Genomic DNA, 26,999 nt, shown 5'->3' with positions numbered 1-26,999 from the left:
ATCACGTAGACGTCCAATTTGGCCATTAATTCTTTTTTTCGGTTTCATTGTCTCAAAGGGACGGTTCGGAGCCACACCCTAACCCCCACAGGTGTTTGATTTCTCTACAATATCTATAATTTCTGGACGGTAAAGACTAAAGACTGCAGGACAAAATATAACCACATTCATATGTGATGCCTAGTAGCTCCTTTTCCATTTGGAGGCGAGCTGTTGGTACTGATTAAAGGACTGTCTGCAGAGGAAGACGGGAATTTAGTTTTGGCCTAGGCTGAAGAAAACTTCTTTTAGTCTACAGTAATATTCAGAGTTTCTTTCTTGAGTCGACGTAGCCTTAATCATTTTACATGTGTTGGCTAAAGATTAGGCCATGCCGCTTAAGTTGTAGCTTATATTTGAAGATAGCCGTAATGACGCTATATGACGGACTTTGAGCCTATGGAACCCTACGGAAATAAATCGAAATAAGAGGCGAATAAACCACGTGTGGAAAAAATGAGGCATAGGAATAGCGAAGATGATGAAGAAGAACTTTACAAAGTAGGAACTTGGAAATGATTTAAGCTAAGTGTTTTTTCAAGATGGACAAACTGTGAGGTGGCGCCTTAACGCTGGATCGGGTTTTTTTACCTTTAGTTCGGTTAAATTAACAAGTTTCTCATTGACTGGTCAAACTTTGAAAGGCAGTCATAATTCCCCATAAAAAGGGCGATTGTTTTTGCGAGGGAAGGAAGAGACAAATTGTCTTTAGATAGTCCTTTTTTAGGAGGGGAAATCTCTATTGCTTTGTCTGATGATTTTGGGCGACAAAAAGGCAAATAAAAGGAACTTAATCCAACTTAGGCAAATTTTTGTTTAAGGTTGCAGATTTTTTTAATTTTTTACTAACCTAAAATTAACCTCTCAGTTTTTCTTCCCTAATCTGACTGCGGTCTATGGCATCTTTTGAATCTTGATGGTAGGGTTCTTTTTTATGTCTTTTTGTTTGTTTTTGATCATGCTACTCCTTTCCTAATTCTTACTAGCCGGGTAGCCGTATGGTGCTTGAAACTTTCTGATGGATACAAGCGCATTGTTCAACTTCATTTTCTGGAGCTTTTAAGCATTCTTTCCTTCAGAACGGTTAGCGTCTAAATAGCATAAAGAACGACAATGAAGCTTACGCTATGTGTAACGATTTTCCAGCTGTTTAATTTGAAAACAGGCGTCAAAAAAGGAAGCAAATGTCTTAGAAAATTGATGATTTGCTTTAGCACTTTAACACGCATTTCTTGGAGCATTACATTTCATGAATGGATCACCATTTAAAAGGAATATGAAGTAAAACGCAGAGGAAAGAACTTGAAATGACAGTTAGAAATTTAGAATAGAGAGATATTTTGAGATAGGTTTTTAGCAGCCTTGCCAAGCAGGCGTTAATGAACCGAAAATTGAGAGGCGCCCACTGTGACCTCGCCTTGGTGTTCAAATTTATTCAATGGCCAATAGGAGAATCCCTGCTGATCAAATAGATGGACGGATTGATGGGTGCATACATGGAGTAATGGGTATATTTAATATCAATTTATCATAATCAAGCAATGTGGCGTCTTTACTAAAAGGTGAACATGGTAAATGCTCCGTCTAAGAAGATTGTAAGATCGTTAGCGCTACATATTTAGTTAGCCTATTGTTTCCTACATAGGGCGTGTGAATGCGCCTATACACGTGTAATTTATTCAAAATGCTCTCTTGGCTTCGGCAGTTTAAGTTTCGTCGTTTTGGCAAGAACGTTATTCAGTTCCTTTTGGCTTACTTAGAAACACAACTGCAGTATACAGTACAGTTTATGTGGCCATTCCAGGGCTGTGACAAATTTAAGTGTCATTTTTTGGTAATTGTCTATTTAGGTTTTGTGTCTCTTTCGGCTTGGGTTTTTTATTGTAGCGTTTGTTTATACGTATATTTCTTTCAGTTTTTAGCGCACGCTACGCTTAAGTATCGCTCTACCGCAAGTTACCTTCGCACAGCTTGTCAAGTCAATAAAGATTAAATGCGTGTCAAAATGTCATTCCTGGTGCCGGCATCGAATCCGCTGTGTTGGCAGTTATAAAGATAATCCGGGAACAACAACTTATGTATAATTTTTTCCTAAAGCAATAACACTCTAGCTCCTAACGAGATTGTGTAAAATGTCGATTTCATTTGCAACTTGCAAACGTTTTGAATTAACTCTGACGGTTTTCCAAAGTATTAAACGTCAATGAAACAGCCCAAAATATGTGCGGGAACTATACTGGAAACGACTTTTACCCTGCATATCATGCGGGGCGAAAATCGTTTACGTGCACTCTGAAATTAGGTATCTGCGAGTCGCACATTTGTCTCTGATATACTCATGATATGCCCGAGAAAATCCCCAAAATTATCTTCTGTAGACTTTAAATGTTCGACAGCGGAGTACCTGACGACCTCTACTTATGACTCATATGCGCCGATCAAAGGGCGACTGAATTCTTGGCTGCCAACACAGGTACTCGTTGTTGAGGTTTTTTAAGGGGGAGGAGGGAGTGGGGCATTCAGCGTCATGGTCATTTACTGATGATTATTCCCGGCCTAAAGGTTGCAATATTTAAAATTCAGTATGAGTTAGTGTCGAGTCTTAACCCCCCTCTGAGATCTGAGATCTGAGATCCTGAGCATGCTGAATTTTTGTTATATTAGAAAGTGCCATTTTTCACCCGTTACCCAATCACAATTCCAAACGGGAGCCAGATCAGAGAAAAACCTCCCATATATTTCCACTAACCTTTCAGATGCAGATATATCTGACAGACAGATACTTGAATGATCCATAGCACGGGTCACCGAAAACTGAGTTACTTGCATGTATCTCACAGATGAATCTGCCGTTGTATTTGGCCATTAGTTTCGAGAGGGAGCTCGATGCATGACAGGAAGTTGTACGAATATTAGAGTGTTGGCAGACGTAGCGGTTACGTCTCCCGTAAGACGCGTACGTTACAGAAATCTTTTTCCCATATGTGCACCCAATAACTGCTTTGCCATGCTCGCAAATAATGGAGGATAGGTATGCTAAGTAAAAGAAAGAGAGACAAAATTTCTGTCTCAATTAAACAACCGAACTCTTCCAAAAGTTGATAACAGAAAATAAATTAAATCTCCCATGCCGTTGGCTAAGTAAAGAGGAGAGATGGTTTCAACCCTTAAAAGTTTTTGGACATAACTGTTGAAAACCAGCTTCTGGAGATATCAAGGGAAAAGTGAAGAATGACGTAACAATTTTCTAGGTCATAGATAAATAATGAAATTAATAAAAATTATGCTTTTGGCAAACGTGTTTAGCTAAATAAGTTTGTTTACGGACACACGGCATTTGGGGGCGTAAGGTCCACTTAAGAGACGAGAAAAGTGAAAAAAGTTTATCCCACGCTTTTATCTCAAACAGAGCAATCTATCTTAAGATAAATGGCCAAACCTCCCTAGAGTATTGAAAGTAGAATTGGAGAGATTCCTTCACACCAAAGTTTAGCTCTTATCAGGATACAGGATATCTTTCCTTTACAATAATTATAGTACGAGGGGCGGCTTCTTAAATATTGTCCTTAAGCGCAGTTGGTTTGGAATAAGGTGCCATTTACCCATCAATAGGTTCTTTAGAATAGTTAAAGCCGGATGATATTGCGTTACAAAGGGCAATGTATTCTGTGTGCTATTTTCTTTGTTTTTGAGTGACCTTTCTGTCCCGGAGAGAATAACTTCAGTGACAACATAAAAATATGTTTCGCCAAAATTTCGTTTGATTATCCTCTATTCCTTTAGCGGATGTTGAAATTCTGTGCGTTTTTATTAAACGTGGAAGGTGACGAGTCTGTTCTTAGGGGGTGTTGTGCTTCTCCTTTTAAGAATCCTTGCTCCACGCGAGATGGATGACAAGAAGCAAAATTCGTGTACTGTAAGATCTCTGTCACTGTAATGTGTTTGCACTTCATGGGTCGATTCCTTGTTAAATATCTCTCCTTTGTGCCTATTGAGTCCGAGAACGTAATTTCTGAATCTATATTCAGTTTCAGTCGTAAAATATGATTGTTTTGAGGTAACTGTTTGTACAAATTCTTCGATTTTGGTTATACTCAACAGACTTGAGGGTTAAAGGGGTAAGTTTCTAAAGAAACTGTGGTGCTGCGTCGGTGGGAGAGTATAGCAGGTAATTTAGTGTTAACAACTGGGTTGAAAACGTAAATTAGCCACCGTAAAGGGTAAAAAAGCTGACGTTTCGAGCGTTAGCCCTTCGTCAGAGCGATTGGCGAAGGGCTAACGCTCGAAACGTCAGCTTTTTTACCCTTTACGGTGGCTAATTTACGTTTTCAACCCAGTTGTTAACACTAAATTACCTGCTAGACTTGAGGGTTAGTTGTGCTCTGGTCGATAATACCTTTTCTCATTTTTGCCATGAAAACATTGACAAAAGCGAAGGCCATTATTGTACCCATCGCCGTTCCGTGGATTTGTAAATAATTCTGTCTGTTGAATTGGAATGAATTTTCTTGTACATTAGGCAGAACATTTGCTTTTAGAATTTGGTAAGGCCTTGTAATTAAATTGTTTTAATAAAAGTAGTTGCAAGCTTTTCATCAACAACTGTAATACAGTTGTAATCCTCTCCTCTTGATGTATTAATGTGTTTAAGCTGGATAAAGGATTTATCTACGCCAGATTGGTTTTCTCAATAAGGTTTAAAATATCAATACAAAATCTTTTCTATCTCCCAGGTACGTTGTCGTTTTCGTTGTCGCATCGGCTGTATGAGGTGGTCAAAAAAACATGAAAATATTTCTTTAGGGCCGTGACACCCTGATATAATAGGTCTACCTGCTGACCAGGATGTCTTTTCATACGATATGATAATGGGGGTGGCTCCTTAGATAAACTTAGGTAAAGCCAGATTACATTGTGTTACAAAAGGCAATTATTTTTTTGTGCTCTTTTTCCTATATTTTTGAGCGACCTTTCTCTCCTGTGAAGAATAGCACCTAAAGAATAGAGGATACTTATCTGAAATGTTGGAAAAATATATCTCTGAATTTTCACCGAGAGAGAAAGGTCACTCGAAAACAAAGAAAATAGTACACAGAATTATATTTTGCCTTTTGTATCTCAGTATCAGCCGCTTTTACCTAACCCAGAGTGCATATTAATGGGGAAATGGTAGCTGATTTAGAAACTACCACCGGCTCAAGAGACATATTTCAGGAGTCAACCCTATCGCAAAGGAAAGTCGTTCAGAGATATCCTGGTAAGAGCTTAACTTTCAAGGCAGAAAATTTAAAATCGTTTGCGAATGGCAGGAGTCGCACCGTCTCATCAACACTTTTAAAACACTCTTCTTGTGTGCATGCAACAGTGGTTACGCATACCGCGGGAAACATACCTCGAATACCTCTTTCCGAATTGTTGGCAATGAACGCAAAAGAGTTGGTATAGGGAGGTCTTATAATCAGTGAAACTTACCTGAAAGATCTCAATCGTCCTGTTTGAGCTTCCTTGTAGTTCGAACAATAATGCGTAGAGCTTCTTCCAAATTGCTCCAAATGTTTGTTTCAACCTGTTTGTTTGTCAATTTTGAAATTTTCCTAGAAAGATCGATTAATGAATCAAAGTTTTCAGAAATTTAGGCATCACTCATCGTTTCCAATCGATGCATTGAAATTGTATAAGTTGTAAGCATCTTTCAGATGATAGGTTCTTCTATCCATGTATCTGAGAATAACTTCAAAAGAGGCACCCAGCCTTGTTTCTTTTAAATTCTAAGTGATTCTTGTACTCTGATCAATCAAGGATTGCGTCACATCTCACCATAATAACCTGGCAACAAGGGATCATAGGGAGGGAACTAAATTCTAAAATGGCGGCCTACGTTTTCCCATGTTTACGGGGAAGTGTGAAACGCGATAGGACAAATTCATTTCCGAAGAGCACAAAAGATGCTACAAAGTTTGGCGGATCGTCTTTCAAAAGTAATAAAAGAGGTTTTTGCTGATAAATATTTTAAAAAAAGCCTTTTATCTTCTAGTCGAAATTGATTGCTTATCTCGGTGCGAGTAAATAAAAAGATTGAAAAAAATGTGCGAAATGCTTCTCTATTTAGAGAAAGAGGAGTTACAACAACAACAGAATTCGAGCGATTATACTAAAACGATTATTCGCCTCAGGCTCAAAGAATATAGTTGAATAATCAACCTGACTTTTTCTCGGAGATTATCATCAATATTCATTGAACATGAGGCGAGTAATAGTTAATTTCTAAGGTCAATTAGTTTGTACTTATTCAAATTGTAAAAAAAACTCTGAATATTAATGTTCTTCCTCAGATAGTACTACAAAGTAAAAGTTAGGCATTTGATTACTTAAAAAACTAGAGAAATTACGTTTTAAAAATTTAAAAGGCCAAAATGATGAAACATTGTACATCAGTCCGCCTTCTATCTTTCTATGCGTTTAAATGTTTCCCTTTCGTTGTTTTGATTTAGTTTCTTTTTTTTTTTACCAAATGGATAACCTTTCAGTGACAAAGATATATGCTTTTATCAATGAAAAATTATAAACATCGAGATATACTTGTAGCGCCTTCACGTAATGTGGTAATCAAACAGGAGTCAACAAAACATAAAATCCATTGGGCTACAACTGGCCACGAACCTTTCTCAAAAACATGCAGAGCACACCTCGTTTGAAGTAAAAACGCGATAAACGGCGCTACTGTTGACACCTCCTCTAATTAAAATGTCAGTAATACTATATTATTGGCATTACAGCCAAAATACGAATGACTACATGACTACCACGACAAAATTGACTATTGTTACCACTTTCTTCTAGTTAAGTCTTTCATGTAACACAAATTATTTATTTGACTTGAATAACAAAAAGAGATAAAAGTTACGATTTTAGAGCAAATTGGATTTCATGATCAATTTGATAAGAGCTATCAATTACATTACATTTCTCTCGCTTTTTTTTTTTTTTTGCAGGCAAAGAGGAGTTTTTTCAATTCACTATCGCTTGCATGCTGTGTTGTCTCTGGATACGTTACAACAGCGAACGCTGATGTCATCAACTCTCTTTTAATCAAATGAGATGAATTGACCCTATAGATGGCTATTCGACTTACAATTTAAATAAAATTTCTTTCTGAAATACAATAGTTTACACTAATAATTATTTATGCTGAAATCATGTGTCATTATCTGAACCGGCTGTCCCACGCAAAAGGTTCTTTAAATCTGTTTTTGTTAAGGATATAACCGCATCTTTTTCTCGCAGGAAAAAAAAAATGCCGTCATTACCAAATAAACTCGTTGTTTCGCCGCTTCCATGTCGTGGTGAGCTATTGTTTTAAACAACGTACTCATCAACTCATGATTGGGCGGATTCCCACCAGATCCGGAAAATTTCCATGAGAAAGAAGATCATGTCACAAGAATACAAAGATTCACCTGTCTTATGACTTTTAATGTTGTTTGTTAGTGATGCCTAGTGAAATTATATCAGCTGCGCTATATACAAGCCATTTTACTGGCTTTTAAATTTTGAGAGAATTTTCGTTGAGGTCAGAAATCAATTGCCTACTTTACCAGAGTGATGAACACGAGTTTAAACGCAGAGTCCACAGAATGGACGCGTCATGGAAATCTCTCATGCTACCACCTGACTCGATTTTTAGTCTATAGTCAAGATGCGTTGAAATTACCTTTTATCCTAAATTGTGTGCTCAATGCAGTTTTGTCAGTTACAGCGATCGTTGGAAATTCAGCGATTCTCTGGGCGTTAACCAAATCGTCTTCGACGCTTCGCCCCCCATCAAAGGCTCTTCTCTTCAGCTTAGCAATGTCTGACCTCGGAGTCGGCGCCCTTGTTCAACCGCTTTACATCACTTACAAAGCAGCCGAAGTGAACGATAACTTTCGAATGTTTTGTGTGGCTGGGATTGGCTTCCATTTGTCTGCGAATGTGTTTTCGGCCGTGTCTTTTTTAACTGTGACTGCGATCGCTATCGACAGACTACTGGCGCTCCATCTAAAAAAGGGTTACAACGCGGCCATTTCTCTGAGACGTGTTGCCATTTTACTGCTCCTTCTTTGGTCAGCAACAAGCTTATGGGTCATTGCCTGGATCAAGAGTATCGAGATCTATCAAATCTTCAATATTGCAAGCGTGTTTGTCTGTCTCTTGATATGCGCTTCGGCTTATGTCACCCTTCAAATTCGTTTGCGCATGCTACAGAACTCCATGATCGCCTCACGTTTCCAAACACAGGACACTGAATCACAAGTTATTTTGCATGTGAAAGAAAACACACCCCATCTTCAGCTTTATCGACGATCCGTGGTCACAATGTTTTATATCTACATTCTGTTAATTCTCTGTTACGTTCCATATTTGTCCATGTTCATTGTTATAGAAGTAACGGGGAGAGATTCAGTGAAGATCGCGTGTTTGAGCTTTGCAATGACAGTGTTGTTCGCAAATGCATCATTAAACCCTTTTCTTTACTGTTGGAGAATTCAAGAGATTCGCCGAGAAATTTCAAAAGCAGCGAAGAATATTTTTTGTCGAAAATGAGCCGAAATAAAAATCAAGGTCTATGAGGAAAAAACTCAAAACTCAGCTTTGATGAATGTAAATGTTCACTAGTCATTCAGCCCCCGAGGGTCATTAATGACAGCTAGAATGATATGAGTGTTTGCAATCAACATTTCAGAATATTTCAAACCTGAGTTGGTTTTTCTCTCAAATTATTTTCTAATTTTCTTTTAAACGTTTTTGACAAATGTGGGATGAGTGTGAATTTCTTTAAACTTTATGTGAACGGAATTTAATAAATTTTACGTCGTATCTGTAAATAAGTAATTTCTTCGAAACCTGTGAGATTTTTCATCACACATGCTGATAGTTTGACAATAGGTTAAAAAGGTTCAGCGAAAAACCATGGCCACAAATCAGTAATAGTTACATGTAGCACTATAGACTTGAAAAAAGTAATCGCTGGTCGTTTGGATCGAGCGGTCGGTTACTCGAAAGACTGGGTTGACAAAAGCTGACTTTTCCCTTATTTTATCACTTTCTGTTGTTGTCGTTGTTTTTGTTGGCTTGGTGAACAGAAAGAAGAGAATAATTAAAATTGATCAAAAAAAAATTGGTCAATTTTTACGCCTGACTGCTGGTTTTTTTTGGTCATTTTAGAGTTTACAGTTAACTCCACTGGGATCTTTACATCAACAACTCAAATAGTGCCCCGGTACACATTGCTTTAATCTCATTTTCAACGTTTAGAACTTTTTAAATACAGCGTTACAGTAAAGAGACTACAAAAGAAGCTTTGATTGAGTAGCCAAGAGCTGCACTATGGGTGTGTACAGCGATATGTAATAATCTGTAATTGTGTTGCAAGACTTGAAAAAATCGAAGGGAAAAAGGTGCTTAATAATGACATTTTTTTTATATCTTTAACCCTTTAAACCCTAAGAGTGACGGGCTTCTAATTTCTTCCTACGGAATCGCCCTTCAATCCACTGTAAAGGCCATGAGGAGAAAAGAAGTTATTACCACTTCAAGAGGCTCCTGATTATCAAACAAATTCCCTTTGCCATTACCGTGGAAATGTAGAGAGATTAGTGAGGAGAATATCAATACGAATTTTGGGGCGAAAAATTAACAGGGGGTTAGAGTTAAGATAGTGTTGGTTAGAAACTTCGAACCACTCAATTTTCATCACACATGCTGATAGTTTGACAATAGGTTAAAAAGGTTCAGCGAAAAACCATGGCCACAAATCAGTAATAGTTACATGTAGCGCTATAGAATTGAAAAAGTAATCGCTGGTCGTTTGGATCGAGCGGTCGGTTACTCGAAAGACTGGGTTGACAAAAGGTGACTTTTCCTTTATTTTATCACCTTTTGCTGTTGTCGTTGTTTTTGTTGGCTTGGTGAACAGAAAGAAGAGAAGAATAACCTGTAATATTCTACTTAAGAATATTCCTAGGCATTAGATCTCAAGCCCGTTCATTACTGAAAAAAAAAAGGTTGAAAAATAAAAGTTAGAAAAAGAATGAAACGTTTTAAAACCTTCAGGGTTTACGACTTTTTATGACGGCACAGAAGCGAATCACTTTTATGGTGAGTGAGAATCAAAAAAGTAAAAAAGGGGAAGCGTGCGAAAGACAACTGTAAAACTGATAATAAAAGTTCACTGAGCTGACTTGGCTTCCACTTGGTGCAGAGGCTTAAATTTCCGCTTAGGACTATTCTGGAGCAAATAGGCACAGAAATATATCCAGCTAAAAAAAATGCAATAAAACCATTTTAAAAAGTACCAATTTTTTTTTTCGGTTTGTTTAATAATGTTAGCTGTAAAACTCTTACTCATCATAGTTTTACTAAATTTTACTTCATCTTAAATCTTTCCTTTCGTGTTTCCTCGAAACACGTTAAGTTTCATTGGGAGAAACATTAGAAAATCATTAAATTGTGACGAGCCATTTTAGCTTTGTTAATTGCTGTAAATGATCCAAGGCTGTGTAAATTAATGGTCGCTGCTGGTGAAGAGCATCGACTTTCACTGTTTTCCTTACACGCGTTAATGGAACCTTTTTTGATTCCAAATGTCTATTATAACATGTTTTTACAAAAATTGAAAACTTGCATTGGGATGAAAGGTGATCAGTGCAATGTTTTTATCCATTAGTTCCCATTCGTATTTGTCCTTTCTTTGATATTTGAAGTACTGAAGTGCTGATCGAAAAGCACGATTTGAATTCAGAGCGAGCACTTACGACACTAGAAAATGAGTAATAAGAAATATTGGCATTATGCAGGAAGCTTGTCTTCTTGGAACTTGGACCTAAAGAAACGGCTCAAAGGTAGTGCATCTGAGGTACAAACTGAAAGGTCGTAGGGTCGACTCCTATTGGAAGCACTATTATGCCTGTGTCTTTCATTGAATAACATTATCTTTCAACAAATCTTTTCGATTCGGAGAACCCTGCTAAGGGTTCTAATACGATCGATATATATTCCCACCCGCAAATGGACTGTTAAAATTTTATCGCACTCTTATGACTGTTTCATCGGAATCTACTGATATTCTGGCCAAAGGGTAAGATGGGGGAATGGGCTGTTGATTAAGATTTAGAGAAAGTACTGTGTTTATGACTAGAATGAAACCGAATGACCCTGACCTCAAATTGAAGACCTACACTGCTGACAACAAAATTGTAACTTGGATGTAAGTGCGACCCGGAAAACTGAAAAGTTTTCAGTTAAGCATCCAACACCGTAAAGAATTGTAAAAACCAAACAACTTCATTAGCTGCCGAAAAGAAAGTTATCCGCACTTTCTCTTTGTATGTGTAGGGATTAAAGCGGAAACTTATGGGTGTACTAAGCGGAACCATATAATGTGGAGATTCGTTTGACGATCAGTGGAGATAAAATGAAGCCAAAAAATTATGCTGATGATGTAGTTGGCTAATGTGGCTTTATTACAAATTGACAACATCGCTAAAGGCTATCCGCTGCACCCTACCAAATAACTGCTATTTGAAGTCATTTTTCTCTTGTCCTTTTTTTTTTATATTTATGATTAAAATTCAAGTCATGGGGCAAATTAGACAATAAATGATTGATTGATTGACCAACTGAGTGAATCAGTGAGCGGTTCATCTGTAAATGTAAGTGACTGCGGCTCACTTTCGAGAACAGAACTTTTCGAATTCACCTTATGTCTCTAGTAACCCTAGTAACCTTAGTAGTCCTCTAACATTCACCATTATTATAAGTCATACTTTTCTTTCAAGCAGCCATACATTCCCCTGAAAGTTAGTACAGAACATTTTGCACGATATAAGCTGTTAGTTCTGTATATTTCCATTGCCTGCTTCTAACATAATCGTTTTGCAAAGTGAGGACCATTTTACTTCAAAGAGTCAAAGCAGTCAGGTTTATGACGCAGCAAATAATTTCCTAGTCTCATAGACCGCATCCCAGATTTGTGGAAAGTGACAGGACAAGGTAAAACAATTTGCGCATATGATATAGTTTTGGTGATCAAGTTCTTCGTGTAACTGAATTCTATTTGTGAACTTTTTATCCATTTAAAGGCAATTAAGGTAAAATAATGGAAATATCAAACAACTTAAACCAACACATTAAAAACACCCAATCATGTGCGTCGCGAGATCAAAAACCTAAAAATCCAAACTTACCATTTACTTAGTGTTATATATGGCAATTTTTTTCTTTCGTGGCATGCGGAATTTTAAATATTCTTAACTTTCATCGCATACTTTAAAAAGCTTCTGAATTATGTAGGCATTTAGCAAGTATGTGCATTTTACTACATGGCACAGAAATGTAAATTTCGGGAATGTAATTTTTGCAGGTTGGCCATTTCTTTAAGATGTAGGCAGAATTTTGCAGTCAGGGATGATCGAGATTTCTGCTAGAAAATAATGTTTATGATTTCCTTTTCAAGCTGCTGACCATTAGGAAGGAAGGAAGCGTAAAATGTTTAATCTCCTTATGTTTTATCGCACTCGACGTATCAGGGCCATTTCAACAAAATTACAATAACACCTAACTTCCCAAGGACTCGTACAACAACAACAACAAAAATCACGCGAGAGGCCAAAATGCTGCCCACTTGCCATGAAAAGTTTCATAAAAGCGTTGGCCTAAAAAAAATTCATGAGCTTCTTTTTATCATTTTCAATCATTTTTTTTATTTTGTTGCTGCAGAAACTTTCGAAAAGTCTCCAAACTTTCATGCGACACAGTAGCGACCACTTCCCACAAAAATCTGTTGTAATTTAACCAACTCAACTGGGCAAATCTAACTTCAAAATATTATGAATGATTTTTTAAAACTTTGAGCAGCAGTGTGCTTGCTTTCAATTTTCTTTTTGAACTAAGCAAAATGGAATGTAATTCCATCTATTTAATAGAGAAATGTTCTCCTCATGCATCGCTAAAGGAGTTTTAGAGTTACTTTTTAATGAGCTTCAAACAGCTGATTACACATTTGGCAGAATATAAAAATGAAACGTAGGCTCTTCAGTGCAGTTGAGCGATACAGCACTGCCTGATGATGAAGACTTTTTTTCTTGTGGCATTTTTTCTTTTTGGCTTTGCCAGCGCCAAACCAAAACCGGCAAAGCGAGCGTTGTCATGCAAAGGTAAGAAGTCTCTCATTTTTGTTACTGTTCTAAGTTCAAACCTCTAATTTTCGAAGTGACTGCGATTTGGAGTGTTTTGTTTTCTGTTGTTTGTTTTTTTCCTTAAAATGCATAAATCGCAATGAAACGATTTAACAGTAAGAACTGTAACTGTATCCAACCTAAGATTGTTGATTAAAGAATTGCATCCTTTAATTTTTTACCCAACTTTTATTGAATGTATTTTTCTTATTGCTGTTCTCTCCAGCCTTTCCAGCTAAGTTGAGTGGGAGACTTTACATGGTAAGTTCAATTATTTCTCTCAAGAGTGATCAGCCGGTTGAATCAGGTACTAAGTGTTGCAAGGCAATAAAAAACAACGACAACAACAGCAATAAATTAAAGATATTAAGTAAGTTCATCGGTTCAATAAGGGTAAAAGCTGTTTGAATGTACATACTTGGCAGAGAACGAATAGACTACGCATGAGAGATCACCCGAGTCAATCTGCGACACTGAACTGAACTGGCTTCTTAATTCCCAAAACGAGGGGATCTAAAGCTTTCACTACAGCTATCTTATGTACAACGCTGTGTCGAGAAATTACTCACCTTGCGAGATTCTCGCCTACAATGTAGAGTCACATCTTCTTTAAACTGTAAGATTCTGGATCGTTCGGAGCTCACTTACGACGAAGTGAATGAGGGGGAAAAGATAAATTTAAGGTCGGTAGTCATATGACTTAAACAGCTAAATTTATTTTTGGAATTTTAAGAGACAATTTGGCTCAGTGGTTTGGGCGCAGGGCTGGTAATCTGGTGGTATTAGGTTCAAGCCATCTACCTTGCTACTCACCGGAATGTTTCTTGGTTACCCCGAGTTTTACATCTTGACTACGCTTTGTTTATGGCCAGCTGGCCCGCCTTTGGCCAGTTTGGAATTTAAACATGCTACTTTAATGAACATTTTTTGTTTCCAATTCATTTACGTATTAGCCCTGAAAAGCCCCTTTAGGGTGAGCGCTCAATTAAGGAGAAATACATACAACTGTACACGCATACATACATACATACACCCCATACACATATATACATCTATGTAGATATAAGCTTCTGACTCTTGTCCTATCTTTTGATAACATTAGATTGATTAATTAATCCGTGTTTGTCCACTATCTAGGTAATAGTCAGTGGCTCTGGGGGCACGTCTAAGGTTGAAATAACGTTCAGCATGGACTCAGAACGCGAGATAGCGCATTTAACGACACAATTTGCCGGTACCGAAATTAACATGATACAGGATTACAAAGGGGTAAATAAGTTCGTTTCCTTTTGTTTGCCTAATTGTTTTTGGAAATTGTGGAATCATCCTCGCCAGTTATTGAGAATCAAACTACATAATCATTTTATTTTAGTTTTTTCTTTTGCTTGTTTGATTCTTGTTTATTTGTATTTATCTTTTGTTTACTCTTTGCATTGTTTTGTTTGTCTTGTATTTGCAAGTGTGCTTCGAATGTATGTTTGACTGGCATAACCAGCTCTTATCAGAAAAACTGGTTTTACCCAAAATGCATCCGACCATTAGCAAATGAATGAGGTGCTATAAAATGATATGGACATTTTGCTCCACAGGGCAAGATATACACGATTTACCCCCAGGGATGTTATTCTTCACCGCTCGAGGGTGAATTGTTTCCCCTCGACCAACTCAAAGGCTTAATGTTGGATACAAGCGGAAAACTTGGAATGAATGGCGTCAAGGTTAATGTGTATGGAGGAATGATAGATCAAGGCAAGTGATGTACTTCTTTTGCAAATATTTCGGCGCACGATCTAGAACCTAAATTATTTCTTCACAACTGAACAATGAATTTCCTCATGAAACTATTCTTTGCTGAAATGGACTCCTTTCCTTTTTGGTCGCAAAGAAATTTATTTTGAATTCAGTTAAATTGACCTGAAGAAAACAATCAGTAGGCGATAGAAAAAGCGGGAAAAAAAGAAAGAACACACGCAAAAAATGAAGTCTCTAAAAAATACCAGAGCGGCTATCGTTAGCCGAATCGACACCCTCTATCGTTCTGCGTCGAGAATATTAATGTCTGCAATCGTACGTAGTAAAAGGAGAAGACACTGAACTAAAACTCAACGACAATGATGGGAATGACAGATCGTAAAAACGAATGTGGTTTTACTGAGTAACATGATCTACTACTCACCTCTCTTTTCATCGGTCGGTAGGGCACTAAAGCAGACAGATTAAAATTAGATGAAGTACTACAGGTAATGGACGATTATTTTGATTGTGGATGTTTCAACCTTCAGCCCATTGGATTTTTACTTTCGAGGATAGCGATAGCGAAGTGTGCATACCAGTCAGCTTTGGTTCAACGGAATCGGGATCTGCCACCTCTGGAAGGTATTCAATAGACTGTAATTGTGTAAAGCACATTATGATTGAGTTTTGCAACCGAAAGCTAGTATAATCACAACTAATCAGAGCGAGAAAACATATCAAAATTAAGCCCCGGAGAACTAAGCGTAAAAGCAAGCTAAGTTTCGTAGGGCATGAAAATTTGGGCGTCCAAGTACTCATCTAATCCAGTTTTCACCCAATTGATTGAGAGGATGGCGCAAGTTTGTTAAACCCAATATTGAGCCAAATTATTTCACTTTGTCGTTTGGCTTTTCGCCTCTCATAATATTTTTCTTCCCAAATCATCTTTTATTTTCCTTGTTTAAGCAGCGGATCGCCACAAAAACAGCAGCGCAAAAGGAGTAGTTTGTGTACTTATAAGAGAGCTTGAGCGAAGACGCTTTTGAGGCGCAAGTGGTTAAATATACCAGAAGGGTCCATTCTTCTGATTTCCTTCTGCGACTTACCAACGTCTCTGCAAAATTTCCCCTTATGCCAATGAAGTTTACTCGTGTACTTTCCAGTCTCTTATTAGTCTCTCTAGCTTTCCTGCAAACCTATGGCACTTATAGCATCAAAAACAACAACGAACAAAAAACTCGAGAGACAAAAGCAAAATGCGAACAAGGCTCGCGCATGGCATGTCGCACTTTTTGTTGTCATTTTTGTTGTCGTTGTTTATCACTGTTTTTGGTTGTTCTCACATAGTTGGATAGGTAGAGGTATTTGATTAACACAGATCAGAGAGGTTTTGTGAAATCCAATATGTTAGATGCTGCCGTAAATCGTGCGAATCGACTTCTGATAGTCCGAACTGAATAAAGTCACCTTAAAAATACCCGATCATTGCGATCATTGCACTTTCAATCTCAAACCTTCTGTGTTGACAGTGTGGCTTCTTGACGAATTTTTGTTTGTATTTAGGTTTTTGGACTTGAGCGAAAGCGTCGATCCTGAAAAGCTTCAGATCCCAGAAGGTTGTAATGCTTTGCCGCAGCGTAGATCCCTTCCAGACCTGCTACATCCAAACAATATTCATACCGCGAGCGTACAAGCCGCTATGAAAAGGGGATTCGCCTGGCTCGGCACTCAAAGGGACCAGAAAAGAGGATTCCCTTGGACTCATTTCCAGAGAAGGGGATTCCCTTGGACTAACTAACCGGCAGCTTGCTGACAAAGAGTCATTATCTTGACCCGTCAAAGTATAACAGAGAATGGAAAGTTTAACCCTTGCTCAGTCGATTCACTTTTGAATAAATATATGACTGTAGTTGCCTCTTGAGCATTGAATTAAAGTTGATTTGTTAATCATTACTCGAGCAAGTGTAACTATTCGCTTGTTAACGGTATAATAATGATCTCTCTTTCACCAGCATGACGCTGAGAAAAAGCAATGGGAATTGCCTTCTAATGAGAAAGTTAAATGTTGCAAAATCTTTCGTGCGAGTCTGGAGGCCACACCGTGTTTTATTGTTTTTGTTTCAGTCATTATTTCGCCTTTGTGAGCATTTTTTTCCATGGGAAACATTTTCTGTTTCCCTGCTATAGCCATAGGACAAGAAAGAACAGTTTAAGATCTTTTCACACATCGTAGATAGAAAAAAATTAAGGTTTATTCAATCTTCTTACGACTAATGGTTAAAATTTATCCATTTTTACACCAAGCTGCTAAATTTTTTTAGCCATCTTACGGCTAGCGGTTAACTTCTTTAACATCCAGATTAAAAGTTTGAAAACTTCTCTAACAATCGCATATGAAAGCTGAATAATTCCTGGAGAAATGACTCTTGATGGTACCGTATAAGAAAAGGGGGAAGATGGGTAAATGGAAGAGTTCTCCAACGGTATTAGTTTTTTCACTACAGCAGTTTCTACTCGTCCGATAAAGTATTGTCTAATGTGCATATTGGGTTGTTTACAATAAATACCCAATAATAAACCTTTTAATTGTTTGTTTCACGATGTAGTCATTTGAGATGTGACTGCTTGTTTTCATCAGGCGATGGGGTCGACTGCTCACGAGTTACCATTTGTTGTATCACGGCGATGTGATGCTATCGATGGATTTCGATCCCCATTATCCCGGTGGGATCTGGTTTTGCGGGAGGTCTTACTCCAAGTTGTTTCCTCGGCGGTTTGCTGTCATACCGGTCTCCTGTTGTGTTTCTTGATCGTTGGTATCCACGCTTCAGGAATTTCGTTTCAGGAATTTCGCCATGATACAGATGGTGACGCGAGCAGTCAGGCCCATCGCCTGATGAAGACTAACAATAAGCAATCGAAACGTCGCGACCTGCATCTCAAGTGAATACATCATGAGACAAACTATTAAACGGTTTATTATTACTTACCACCACAATCAGCAATAACCTCTTTTACGATAATAAATACCCCGTCGGGAACTCGTGACGTCATACAAGGTGTTGAATTTTTTAAGATCATTTTTTGTGGAAAATATTTACTTTCTGGTCCTCAAAACAGTATCCACAACTGAGCAACAATTATTTATAATTCTAATGAAAGCCTTGATGAACCTTAAACTTGATAAGCTTTAACATCAAATATCACTCTTCCTTCAATATATTCAAGACTTGTTTCTTCCAAATGAAAATTACTAATATGTCAATAGACGGCAGCCGCTCAGTTTAAGATGTAAGCGGCTAACAATCGCTACTGCAAAGCGCACTGTTTCAGGGGTGTTGAGCAATGCTTGTGTTATGAGTCTTCAAGATGACGTCTTTAAAACAACAAATACAAATATATAAAAGCACAGCAAACAATACTTACTTTAAAATGACTTGCAAAGCAAAAAAAAATCACGCGAGAAGCCATATCCTACCGCCTTGCTATGACTAACTTAGTAAAAGCTTTGGTCTAATGGTTTTAAGTTTATTTCTATTCTTTGTAATCATTTTGTGGGATATTTTTTCCCGGGAAAATCGGTTGTAATTTCGCCACTTTAAATGAACAAATCAAACTTTTAATTTCAGGAGATTCGCCGAGAAATTTCAAAAGCAGCGAAGAATATTTTTTGTCAAAAATTAGCCGAAATAAAAATCAAGGTCTATAAGGAAAAAACCCAAAACTCAGCTGTGATGAAAGTAAGGGTTCACTCATTCAGCCCCCGAGGGTCATTAATTACAGCTAGAATGATAAGAGTGTTTGCAATCAACCTTTCAGGATATTTCAACCTTAGCTTTTTCTCTATAATTAAATTAAAATTTTCATTTTAATGTTTTTGACAAATGTGGGATGAGTATGAATTTCTTTAAACCTTATGTGAACGGATTTTGATAAATTTTACGTCGTATCAGTAAATTTGTAATTTCTTCGAAACCTGTTAGAATATAAATCGAAAAAAAACTTTACAAGAAATGTAAATATTTTTAGCGTGCAAAGGTAATGATTGAAGATTGGGGTTATGTTTACCAATGAACCTAACGAAAACTTTTGGTGTGAACGCACTATCGCCTAATGAATGGCTACTTTAACACTTTTTGATAACAGTCACCTTGGTAGTACTTTTTTTTTATTATTATTAATATAATGTTTGCTCTTGTGAAGAGACAACATTACTTAGAAATTCTCGTTTTGCCTTCGTGTTATATTATGAGGGGCTAGATGGGGTTATGGTTTTTACGGCTGACGGCTAAAGTTTCTTTCCATTATAATTAAAAAAAACGTTGCAGTTAACTTTTTTTTCGACCAATAGTTGAAAATTGGTCAATTTTTACGCCCGACGGCTAATTTGTTCTCGTCATTTTACGGCTTACGGTTAACTCCATTGGGATCTTTTACATCAACAACACAAAGAGTGCCCTTCATTACTTTAATCTCATTTTCAACCTTTAGAACTTTGAAATACAGTGTTAGTCTTCTTCAGGCGATGAAGTTGACTGGTCATGCGTGATCTCATAAAGCATGATGCTCTGCTGTGATTAACTGTTTTTCAACAGCTCTGATTGGTGCATTTCGATCCTTGCTGTTCACTCAGGGATTTGCTCCCTCGGCGGTCCGCTGTCACACGGCTCTCCTGTTATTGTGTTTTTTTATCGTGGGCATCCGCGCTTCTGGAATTTCTATACCACTATCGCTGTTGATGTTGTTAGGGTGAAGCTTCATATGAATTGCCTCTTTGACCCTGCGCGTGTAGTAATAAGGGCACGATCAATAAACTTTACTTCGTTCCAGAGTGGGTTGTGTCCGGTGTTGTGGGCATGCTCTGAAACGGCGGAGGTCTCGGTACGGGCGAGTCGAATGCCTCAATCGTGCTCCTTAATTCTTTCTTGCATAGGTCTTCCAGTCTCTCCGATGTACACCTTGCCGCATTCATATGGAATCCTGTAAACTACGCCAACTTGTTTTGTGAAGAAGACTAGCAGTATGCAGTCGAAACGTCGCCATCTACATCACACGTGACTACATCGTGAGACAAACAAAAAACTTAGCTTTTATTGTTATTCACCACTATGAATAACCACAACCCTTTCCTAAGAAATTAAACGGTTCAGAGTAGTGTATAATGGCTTAAGTAATCGGCAAATGGTTAATCGTAAGGCGCAATGGCTTAGTATCGCATCAATCTACTCACCGTAAAGTGAAATGGTTTAGCGTGACCCAAATGGTTTTAGCGTGACGACAAATAGTTCAGGTGTGACGACAAACAGTTCAGCGTGATGACAAATGGCTCAGCGTGACGACAAATGGTTTAGCGTGACCCCAAATAGTTTACCGTGACCCCAAATGGTTTAGAGAAACAAACGGAAAGACAAAAAAACTGATAAAATGCATCATTTACGCATCAACACATTTAAAGTCTAGACAGTCAGAAACACAGCTAGTAAACGTGATAAAGTGATTCATTGTTTAAAGACGACGAAACAACAACTAAAGGGCGCCTAAAAACTTTTAAAACTACATAGTTATAAATAGTTTATAGTGACTATAGTGGAAACTGCTGTATTTTAAGTGGAGAATTCTTACCACGGTCGCGCGTAACCATGGTAAGAATTCTCCATTTTACTACCTCAAGATAGAATAACAATCTGAATCAAATGGAATGACAAAAATACTGATAAAATGCATCATTTTACGCATCAGCACATTTTAAGTCTAGACAGTTAGAACCATAACTAGGGAACGTGATAAAGCGATTCATTGTTTTAAAACGACGAAACTACAACTAAAGGGCGCCTGAAAAAACTTTAAAAACTATATAGTTAAAAGCTACATAGTTGAAAATAGTTTATAGTGGAAACTGCTGTATTTTAAGTGGAGAATTCTTACCATGGTCACGCGTGACCATGGTAAGAATTCTCCATTTTACAACCTCAAGATAAAATAAGAATCTGAAACAAAAGAGTGACAAAAATACATCATTTTACGCAACAGCACATTTAAATTCTAGACAGTGAGAACCATGGCTAAGAAACGTGATAAAGCGATTCATTGTTTTAAGACGACGAAACTACAACTAAAGGGCGCCTAAAAACTGTAAAAACTGCAGGTTTGTGACGTAAGGCCCCACATGTACTGTTCCTTGTATTTTCGGCGGTTACGGCGTAAACCAACTGCTGTAACACTAAACCATTTCGGTTTGAACTAATCCTTTTGTCGTCACGCTAAACCATTGCACTTTACGGTGAGTAGATTGACGGGATACTAAGCCATTGCGGCTCACGATTAACCATTTGGCGATAACTTAAGCCATTTCACACTACTCTGAACCGTTTGTGTCAAGTCACTGAACCAAAGTACAGTTAGCTGAACCGTTTGTCATTTCGACACTGAACCATTTCAGGTAACACTTGGCCAATCGTGTTTTTATTGAATCAGTTAAACAAGGGTGGCTACACATGCAGTTTCTGAATTGTATAAATCATTTTTTGTTTGAATAATTAACTTCACCAAAGGCGACTTGTCCATTTGTATTTTAAATAAATCTCGTGAGATAAGATAAAGCGTTCTCCAAAAGATAATTAGACCATTTCTGTTGATTACAAACCATTTATTATGCATATGTAGGCCCATAGAGGACCATAGAGGACCATTTTACTCCAAACAGTCAAAGCTGTCAGGTTTATGAAGCAGCAAATAATTTCCTAATCTCATACAGATAAGCCCCGCATCCCAGATTTGTGGAAAGTGACAGGACAAGGTAAAACAATTTGCGCATACGATATAGTTTTGGCGATCGAGTTCGTTGTGTAACTGAATTCTATTTGTGAACTTTTTATCCATTTCAAGGTTATTAAGGGAAAATAATGGAAATATCAAACAATTTAAACCAACACATTAAAAACACCCAATCATGTGCGTAGCGAGATCAAAAACCTAAAAATCCAAACTTACCATTCACTTGGTTGATATAGTGCAAACTTTTAAATATACTTAAATTTCATCATATACTTTAAAGGACTTCGAATTCATCTTTAAAAACTAAATTATCCTTTTCTGAATTATGAAGGCATTTAGCAAGTATGTACATCACACTTGATGGCACAGAAATTAAAATTTCGGGAATGTAATTTTTGCAGGTTGGCCATTTCTTTACGATGAAGGTAGAATTTTGCAGTCAGGGATGATCGAGATTTCTGCTGAAAAATAATGTTTGAGATTTCCTATTCAAGCAGCTGAACATTAGGAAGGAAGAAAGCGTAATATATCAATTTATCTAGAAACCATAGTTGGGGTAACATCTTCATCCTCTTGCTCAGAAAGTCGTTTTCTGAGTCCGTGTCATAGTAACACCTGACTTCACAAAGACTCGCACAACAACAACAACAACAAAAATCCCACAAGAGACCAAAATGCTGCCCCCTTGCCATGAAAAGTTTCATAAAAGCGTTGGCTTAAAAAAATTCATGAGCATCTTTTTATTATTTTCAATCAATGTGTTGGTTTTGTTGCTGCGGAACCTTTCGAAAAGTCTGCAAACTTTCATGCGATACAGTAGCGACCACTTCCCACAAAAATCTCTTAAAAAATTTCACCAACGCAGCAAGGCAAATCTAATTTTGAAATACTTTCAATGATTTTTTTTAAAGCTTTAAGCAGCTGTGCGCTTGCTTTAAACTTGGACTGAGCAAAATGGGGTGTAATTCCATCTATTTAATAGTAAGAGAAATGTTCTCTCCATGCATAGCTCAAGGAGTTTTAAAATTATTTTTTAGTGAGCTTCGAACAGCTGATTACACCTTTATAAAAAGGTGACATAAATATGTTTGATTGACATAAATATGTTTGATTGACATAAATATGTTTGATTGACATAAATATGTTTGATTGACATAACCAGGATATAAAGATGAAACATAGGCTCTTCAGTGCATTTTAGCGATACAGCTTGATGATGAAGACTTTTTTTCTTGTGGTTTTTCTTCTTTTTGGCTTTGCCAGCGCCAAACCAAAACCGGCAAAGCGAGCGTTGTTATGCGATGGTAAGAACAAGTCTCTCATTTTTGTTAATGTTTTAATTTCAAACCTCTTATTTTCGAAGCAACTGCGATAAGAGTGTTTTGTTTTCTGTTGTTTATTTTTTTCTTTAAATGCATAAATCGCGATGATAACGGTAATAGCTATAACCTACTTAACTTATTCAACCTAAGATTGTTGATTAAAGAATTGCATCCTTTAATTTCTTACCCAACTTTTATTGAATGTATTTTTCTTATTGCTGTTCTCTTTAGCCTTTCCAGCTAAGTTGAGTGGAAGACTTTACATGGTAAGTTCAATTATTTCTCTCAAGAGTGATCAGCCGGTTGAATCAGGTGCTAAGTGTTGCAAGGCGATAAAAAGCAACAACAACAACAACCGCAGCAATAAATTAAAGATATCAAATAAGTTCATCGGTTCAATAAGGGTAAAAGTTGTTTGAATGTACATACTTGGCAGGGAACGAATTAAACTGGCTTTTTCTTAATTCCCAAAAGGAGGGGATCTAAAGCTTTCACCACAGCTATCTTATGTACGACGCTGTGAGAAATCACTCACCTCGTGAGATTCTCGCCTACAATGTAGAGTCACATCTTAAAACTGTAAGATTCTGGGTCGTTCGAAGCTCACTTACTACAAGGTGAACGAGGGGGCAAATTTAAGGTCGGTAGTCATATGACTTAAACAGCTCAATTTATTTTTGGAATTTTAAGAAACAATTTGGCTCCGTGGTATGGGCGCTGGGCTGGTAATCTGGTGGTATAAGGGTCAAGCCATCCACCTTGCTACTCACTGGAATGTTTCTTGGTTACCCCGAGTTTTACATCTTGGCTGCGCCTTGTTTATAGCCAGCTGACCTGCCTTAAGCCAGTTTGGAATTTAAAAGTGCTACATTCATTAAAATTTTTTGTTTCCAATTTTGTACGTATTAGCCGTGAAAAACCCCTTTAGGGTGAGCGCTCAATTAAGGAGAAATACATACAACTGTACACCCATACATACACACACCTCATACACATACATACAGCTACGTAGATATAAGCTTCTGACTCTTATCCTATCCTTTGATAACATTAGATTGATCAATTAATCCGTGTTTGTCCATTCTTTAGGTAACAGTCACTGGCTCTGGAGGCACGTCTAAGCTTGAAATAACGTTCAGCATGGACTCAGAACGCGAGATAGCGCATTTAGCGACACAATATGCCGGTACCGAAATTAACATGATACAGGACTACAAAGGGGTAAATAAGTTCGTTTCCTTTTGTTTGCTCAATTGTTTTTCGGAAATTGTGGAATCATCCTCGCCAGTTATTGAGAATCAAACCAAATATTCATTTTATTTTAGTTTTTGCTTTTGTTTGTTTGATTCTTGTTTATTTGCATTTATTTTTTGTTTACTCTTCCTATTGTTTTGTTTGTCTTGTATTTGCAGGTGTGCTTCGAATATATGTTTGATTGACATAACCAGCTCTTACCAGAAAAACTAGTTTTACCCAAAGGCACCCGACCATTAGCAAATGAATGAGGTGCTATATAATGATATGGGCATTTTCTCCACAGGGAAAGACATACACGATTTACCCACAGGGATGTTATTCTTCACCGCTCGAGGGTGAATTGTTTCCCCCTGAGCAACTCAAGGGCTTACTGTTCGAAAGAGGTGGAAAACTTGGACTGAATGGCGTCAAGGTTAATGTGTATGGAGGAATGATAGATCAAGGCAAGTGATGTACTTCTTTTGCAAATATTTCGGCGCACGATCTAGAACCTACATTATTTCCTCATAACTGAAAAATGAATTTCCTCATAAGACTATTCTTTTCTGAAATGGACTCCTTTTCTTTTTGGTCGCAAAGAAATTTATTTTGAATTCAGCTAAATTGACCTGAAGAAAACAAACAATAGAGACGATGGAAAAAGCGGGAAAAAGGAAAAAATGAAGGCAAAAAGTGAAGTCTCGGAAAAATACAAGAGCGGCTAACGTTAGCCGGATCGACATCCTCTATCGTTGTACGTCGAGAATATTAATGTGTGCAATCGTGCGTAGTAAAAGGAGTACACACTTAACTAAACCTCAACGACAATGATGGAAATGACAGATCGTGAATACGTGTTATGAATTTGTAAATAGATCGAATTTTTCATCGGTCGGTAAGGCACCAAAACAGAAAGATAAAAATTAGATGAAGTACTTCAAGTAATGGATGATGATTTTGATTGTGGATGTTTCAACCTGCAGCGCACTGGATTTTTACTTTCGAGGATAGCGAAGTGTGCATACCAATCAGCTTTGGTTCAACGGAATCGGGATCTGCCACCTCTGGAAGGTATTCAATAGACTGTAATTTTGTAAAGCACATTCTGATTGAGTTTTGCAACCAAAAGCCAGTATAATCACAACTAATCGGAGCGAAAAAAACTATCAAAATTAAGCCCCGGAGAGCTATGAGCAAAAACAAGCTAAGTCGTAGCTCATGAAAATTTTGGCGACCAAGTCTTCATCTAATCCAGTTTTCACCCAATTAGTTGAGAGGATGGCGCAAGTTCGCTAAATCCAATATTGAGCCAAATTATTTCACTTTGTCGTTTGGCTTTCGCTTCGCATGATATTTTTCTCACCAAATCATCTTTTATTTTCCTTGTTTGAGCGGCGGATCGCCACAGAAAAAGCAGCTCAGTAGTTTGCGTAGTTTGCGTACTCATTTGAGGCGCAAGTGGGTAATATGCCAGAAGGGTCCATTTTTCTGATTTCCTTCTGCGACTTACAAAAATCTCTGCACAAGTTCCCTCTATGCCAATGAAGTTCACTTGTGACTTCCCAGTCTCTTATCAGTCTCTCTAGCTTGCCTGCAAACCTATGGCATTTATAGCATCAACAACAACAACGAACACAAAAATTACCAGAGACAAAAAAAAAAAATGTGAACAACCTGCTCTGCAGGCTCGCACATGCCATGTCGCACTTTTTGTTTTCATTTTTGTTGTTGCTGTTATCATTGTTTTTGGTTGTTCTAACATAGTTGGATAGGTAGTGGTATTTAATCAACACAACTCAGAGAGGTTTTGTGAAATCCAATATGTTAGATGCTGCCGTAAATCGTGCGAATCGACTTCTGATAGTCAGAACTGAATAAAGTCACCTAAAAAAATACCAGATCAATGCAGTTTCAATCTCAAACTTTCTGTATTAACAATGTGGCTTATTGACGAATTTTTGTTTGTATTAAGCTTTTTGGATTTGAGCGAAAGCGTCGATCCTGAAAAGCTTCAGATCCCAGAAGATTGTAATGCTTCGCCGCAGCGTAGATCCCTTCCAGACCTGCTACATCCAAACAATATTCATACCGCGAGCGTACAAGCCGCTATGAAAAGAGGATTCGCCTGGCTCGGCACTCAAAGGGACCAGAAAAGAGGATTCCCTTGGACTCATTTTCAGAGGAGGGGATTCCCTTGGACTAACTAACCAGCAGCTTGCCGACAAAGAGTCATTATCTTGACCCGTCAAAGGATAACAGAGAACGGATAGTTCAACCTTTGCTCAGTCGAATTACTTTTGAATAAATAGATGAATGTAGTTACCTCTTGAAAATGAAATTAAAGTTGATTTGTTAATCATTACTTGAGCAAGTGTAATTATAGCTAATTATTCGCTTGTTAACGGTATAATAATGATCTCTCTTTCACCAGCATGACGCTGAGAAAAAGCAATGCGAATTGCCTTCTGATGAGAAAGTTAAGTGTTGCAAAATCTTTCGTGCGAGTCTGGAGGCCACACCGTGTTCTATTGTTTTTGCTTCGTTTATTATTTCACCTTTGTGAGCATTTTTTTCCCATGGAAAAAATTTTGCCTGCAGTGGAAGAAGTAAAAAAAAAACAAAAGTTGACCATCATCTTGAAGGTGGGAAAACAAAAATAGCAAGCAATCGAACAAACAGA

At 37.6% G+C, this 26,999-nt stretch overlaps 4 protein-coding genes across 4 annotated transcripts in view; 3 read left to right on the top strand and 1 right to left on the bottom strand.

Moving 5' to 3' along the window:
* LOC136282557 (uncharacterized) overlaps nt 1–2,835 on the bottom strand; it is a 5,230-nt gene extending 2,395 nt beyond the window's left edge. The window contains exon 1 of the mRNA XM_066170220.1: nt 2,789–2,835. Coding sequence (XP_066026317.1) covers nt 2,789–2,835 — 47 coding nt within the window. The remainder of the gene's footprint in view (nt 1–2,788) is intronic.
* Nucleotides 2,836–7,559: 4,724 nt separating this feature from the next.
* Nucleotides 7,560–8,622, top strand: LOC131770853 (adenosine receptor A3-like). Its single transcript, XM_059086581.2, has one exon. The coding sequence runs from the start codon at nt 7,642–7,644 to the stop codon at nt 8,620–8,622; it is 981 nt and encodes a 326-aa protein (XP_058942564.1). The 5' UTR covers nt 7,560–7,641.
* Nucleotides 8,623–13,128: 4,506 nt separating this feature from the next.
* Nucleotides 13,129–16,940, top strand: LOC131770873 (uncharacterized). Its single transcript, XM_059086603.2, has 6 exons — nt 13,129–13,232; nt 13,480–13,514; nt 14,391–14,522; nt 14,843–15,002; nt 15,536–15,629; nt 16,551–16,940. Exons 1-6 carry the CDS (start codon nt 13,142–13,144, stop codon nt 16,783–16,785), a joined length of 747 nt encoding a protein of 248 aa, XP_058942586.2. The 5' UTR covers nt 13,129–13,141; the 3' UTR covers nt 16,786–16,940.
* A 5,983-nt stretch (nt 16,941–22,923) lies between these two features.
* Nucleotides 22,924–26,681, top strand: LOC131770875 (uncharacterized). The gene is made up of 6 exons (XM_059086605.2): nt 22,924–23,065; nt 23,315–23,349; nt 24,173–24,304; nt 24,624–24,783; nt 25,303–25,390; nt 26,292–26,681. The coding sequence occupies exons 1-6, from the start codon at nt 22,975–22,977 to the stop codon at nt 26,524–26,526; spliced, it is 741 nt and encodes a 246-aa protein (XP_058942588.2). The 5' UTR covers nt 22,924–22,974; the 3' UTR covers nt 26,527–26,681.
* Nucleotides 26,682–26,999: the final 318 nt, after the last annotated feature.

This window comes from Pocillopora verrucosa, chromosome 7 (assembly GCF_036669915.1).
Source record: "Pocillopora verrucosa isolate sample1 chromosome 7, ASM3666991v2, whole genome shotgun sequence".
NCBI lineage: Eukaryota > Metazoa > Cnidaria > Anthozoa > Scleractinia > Pocilloporidae > Pocillopora > Pocillopora verrucosa.
The sequence above is the reverse complement of the archived record's forward strand: the minus strand, read 5'-3'. Positions and strand labels throughout refer to the sequence as shown.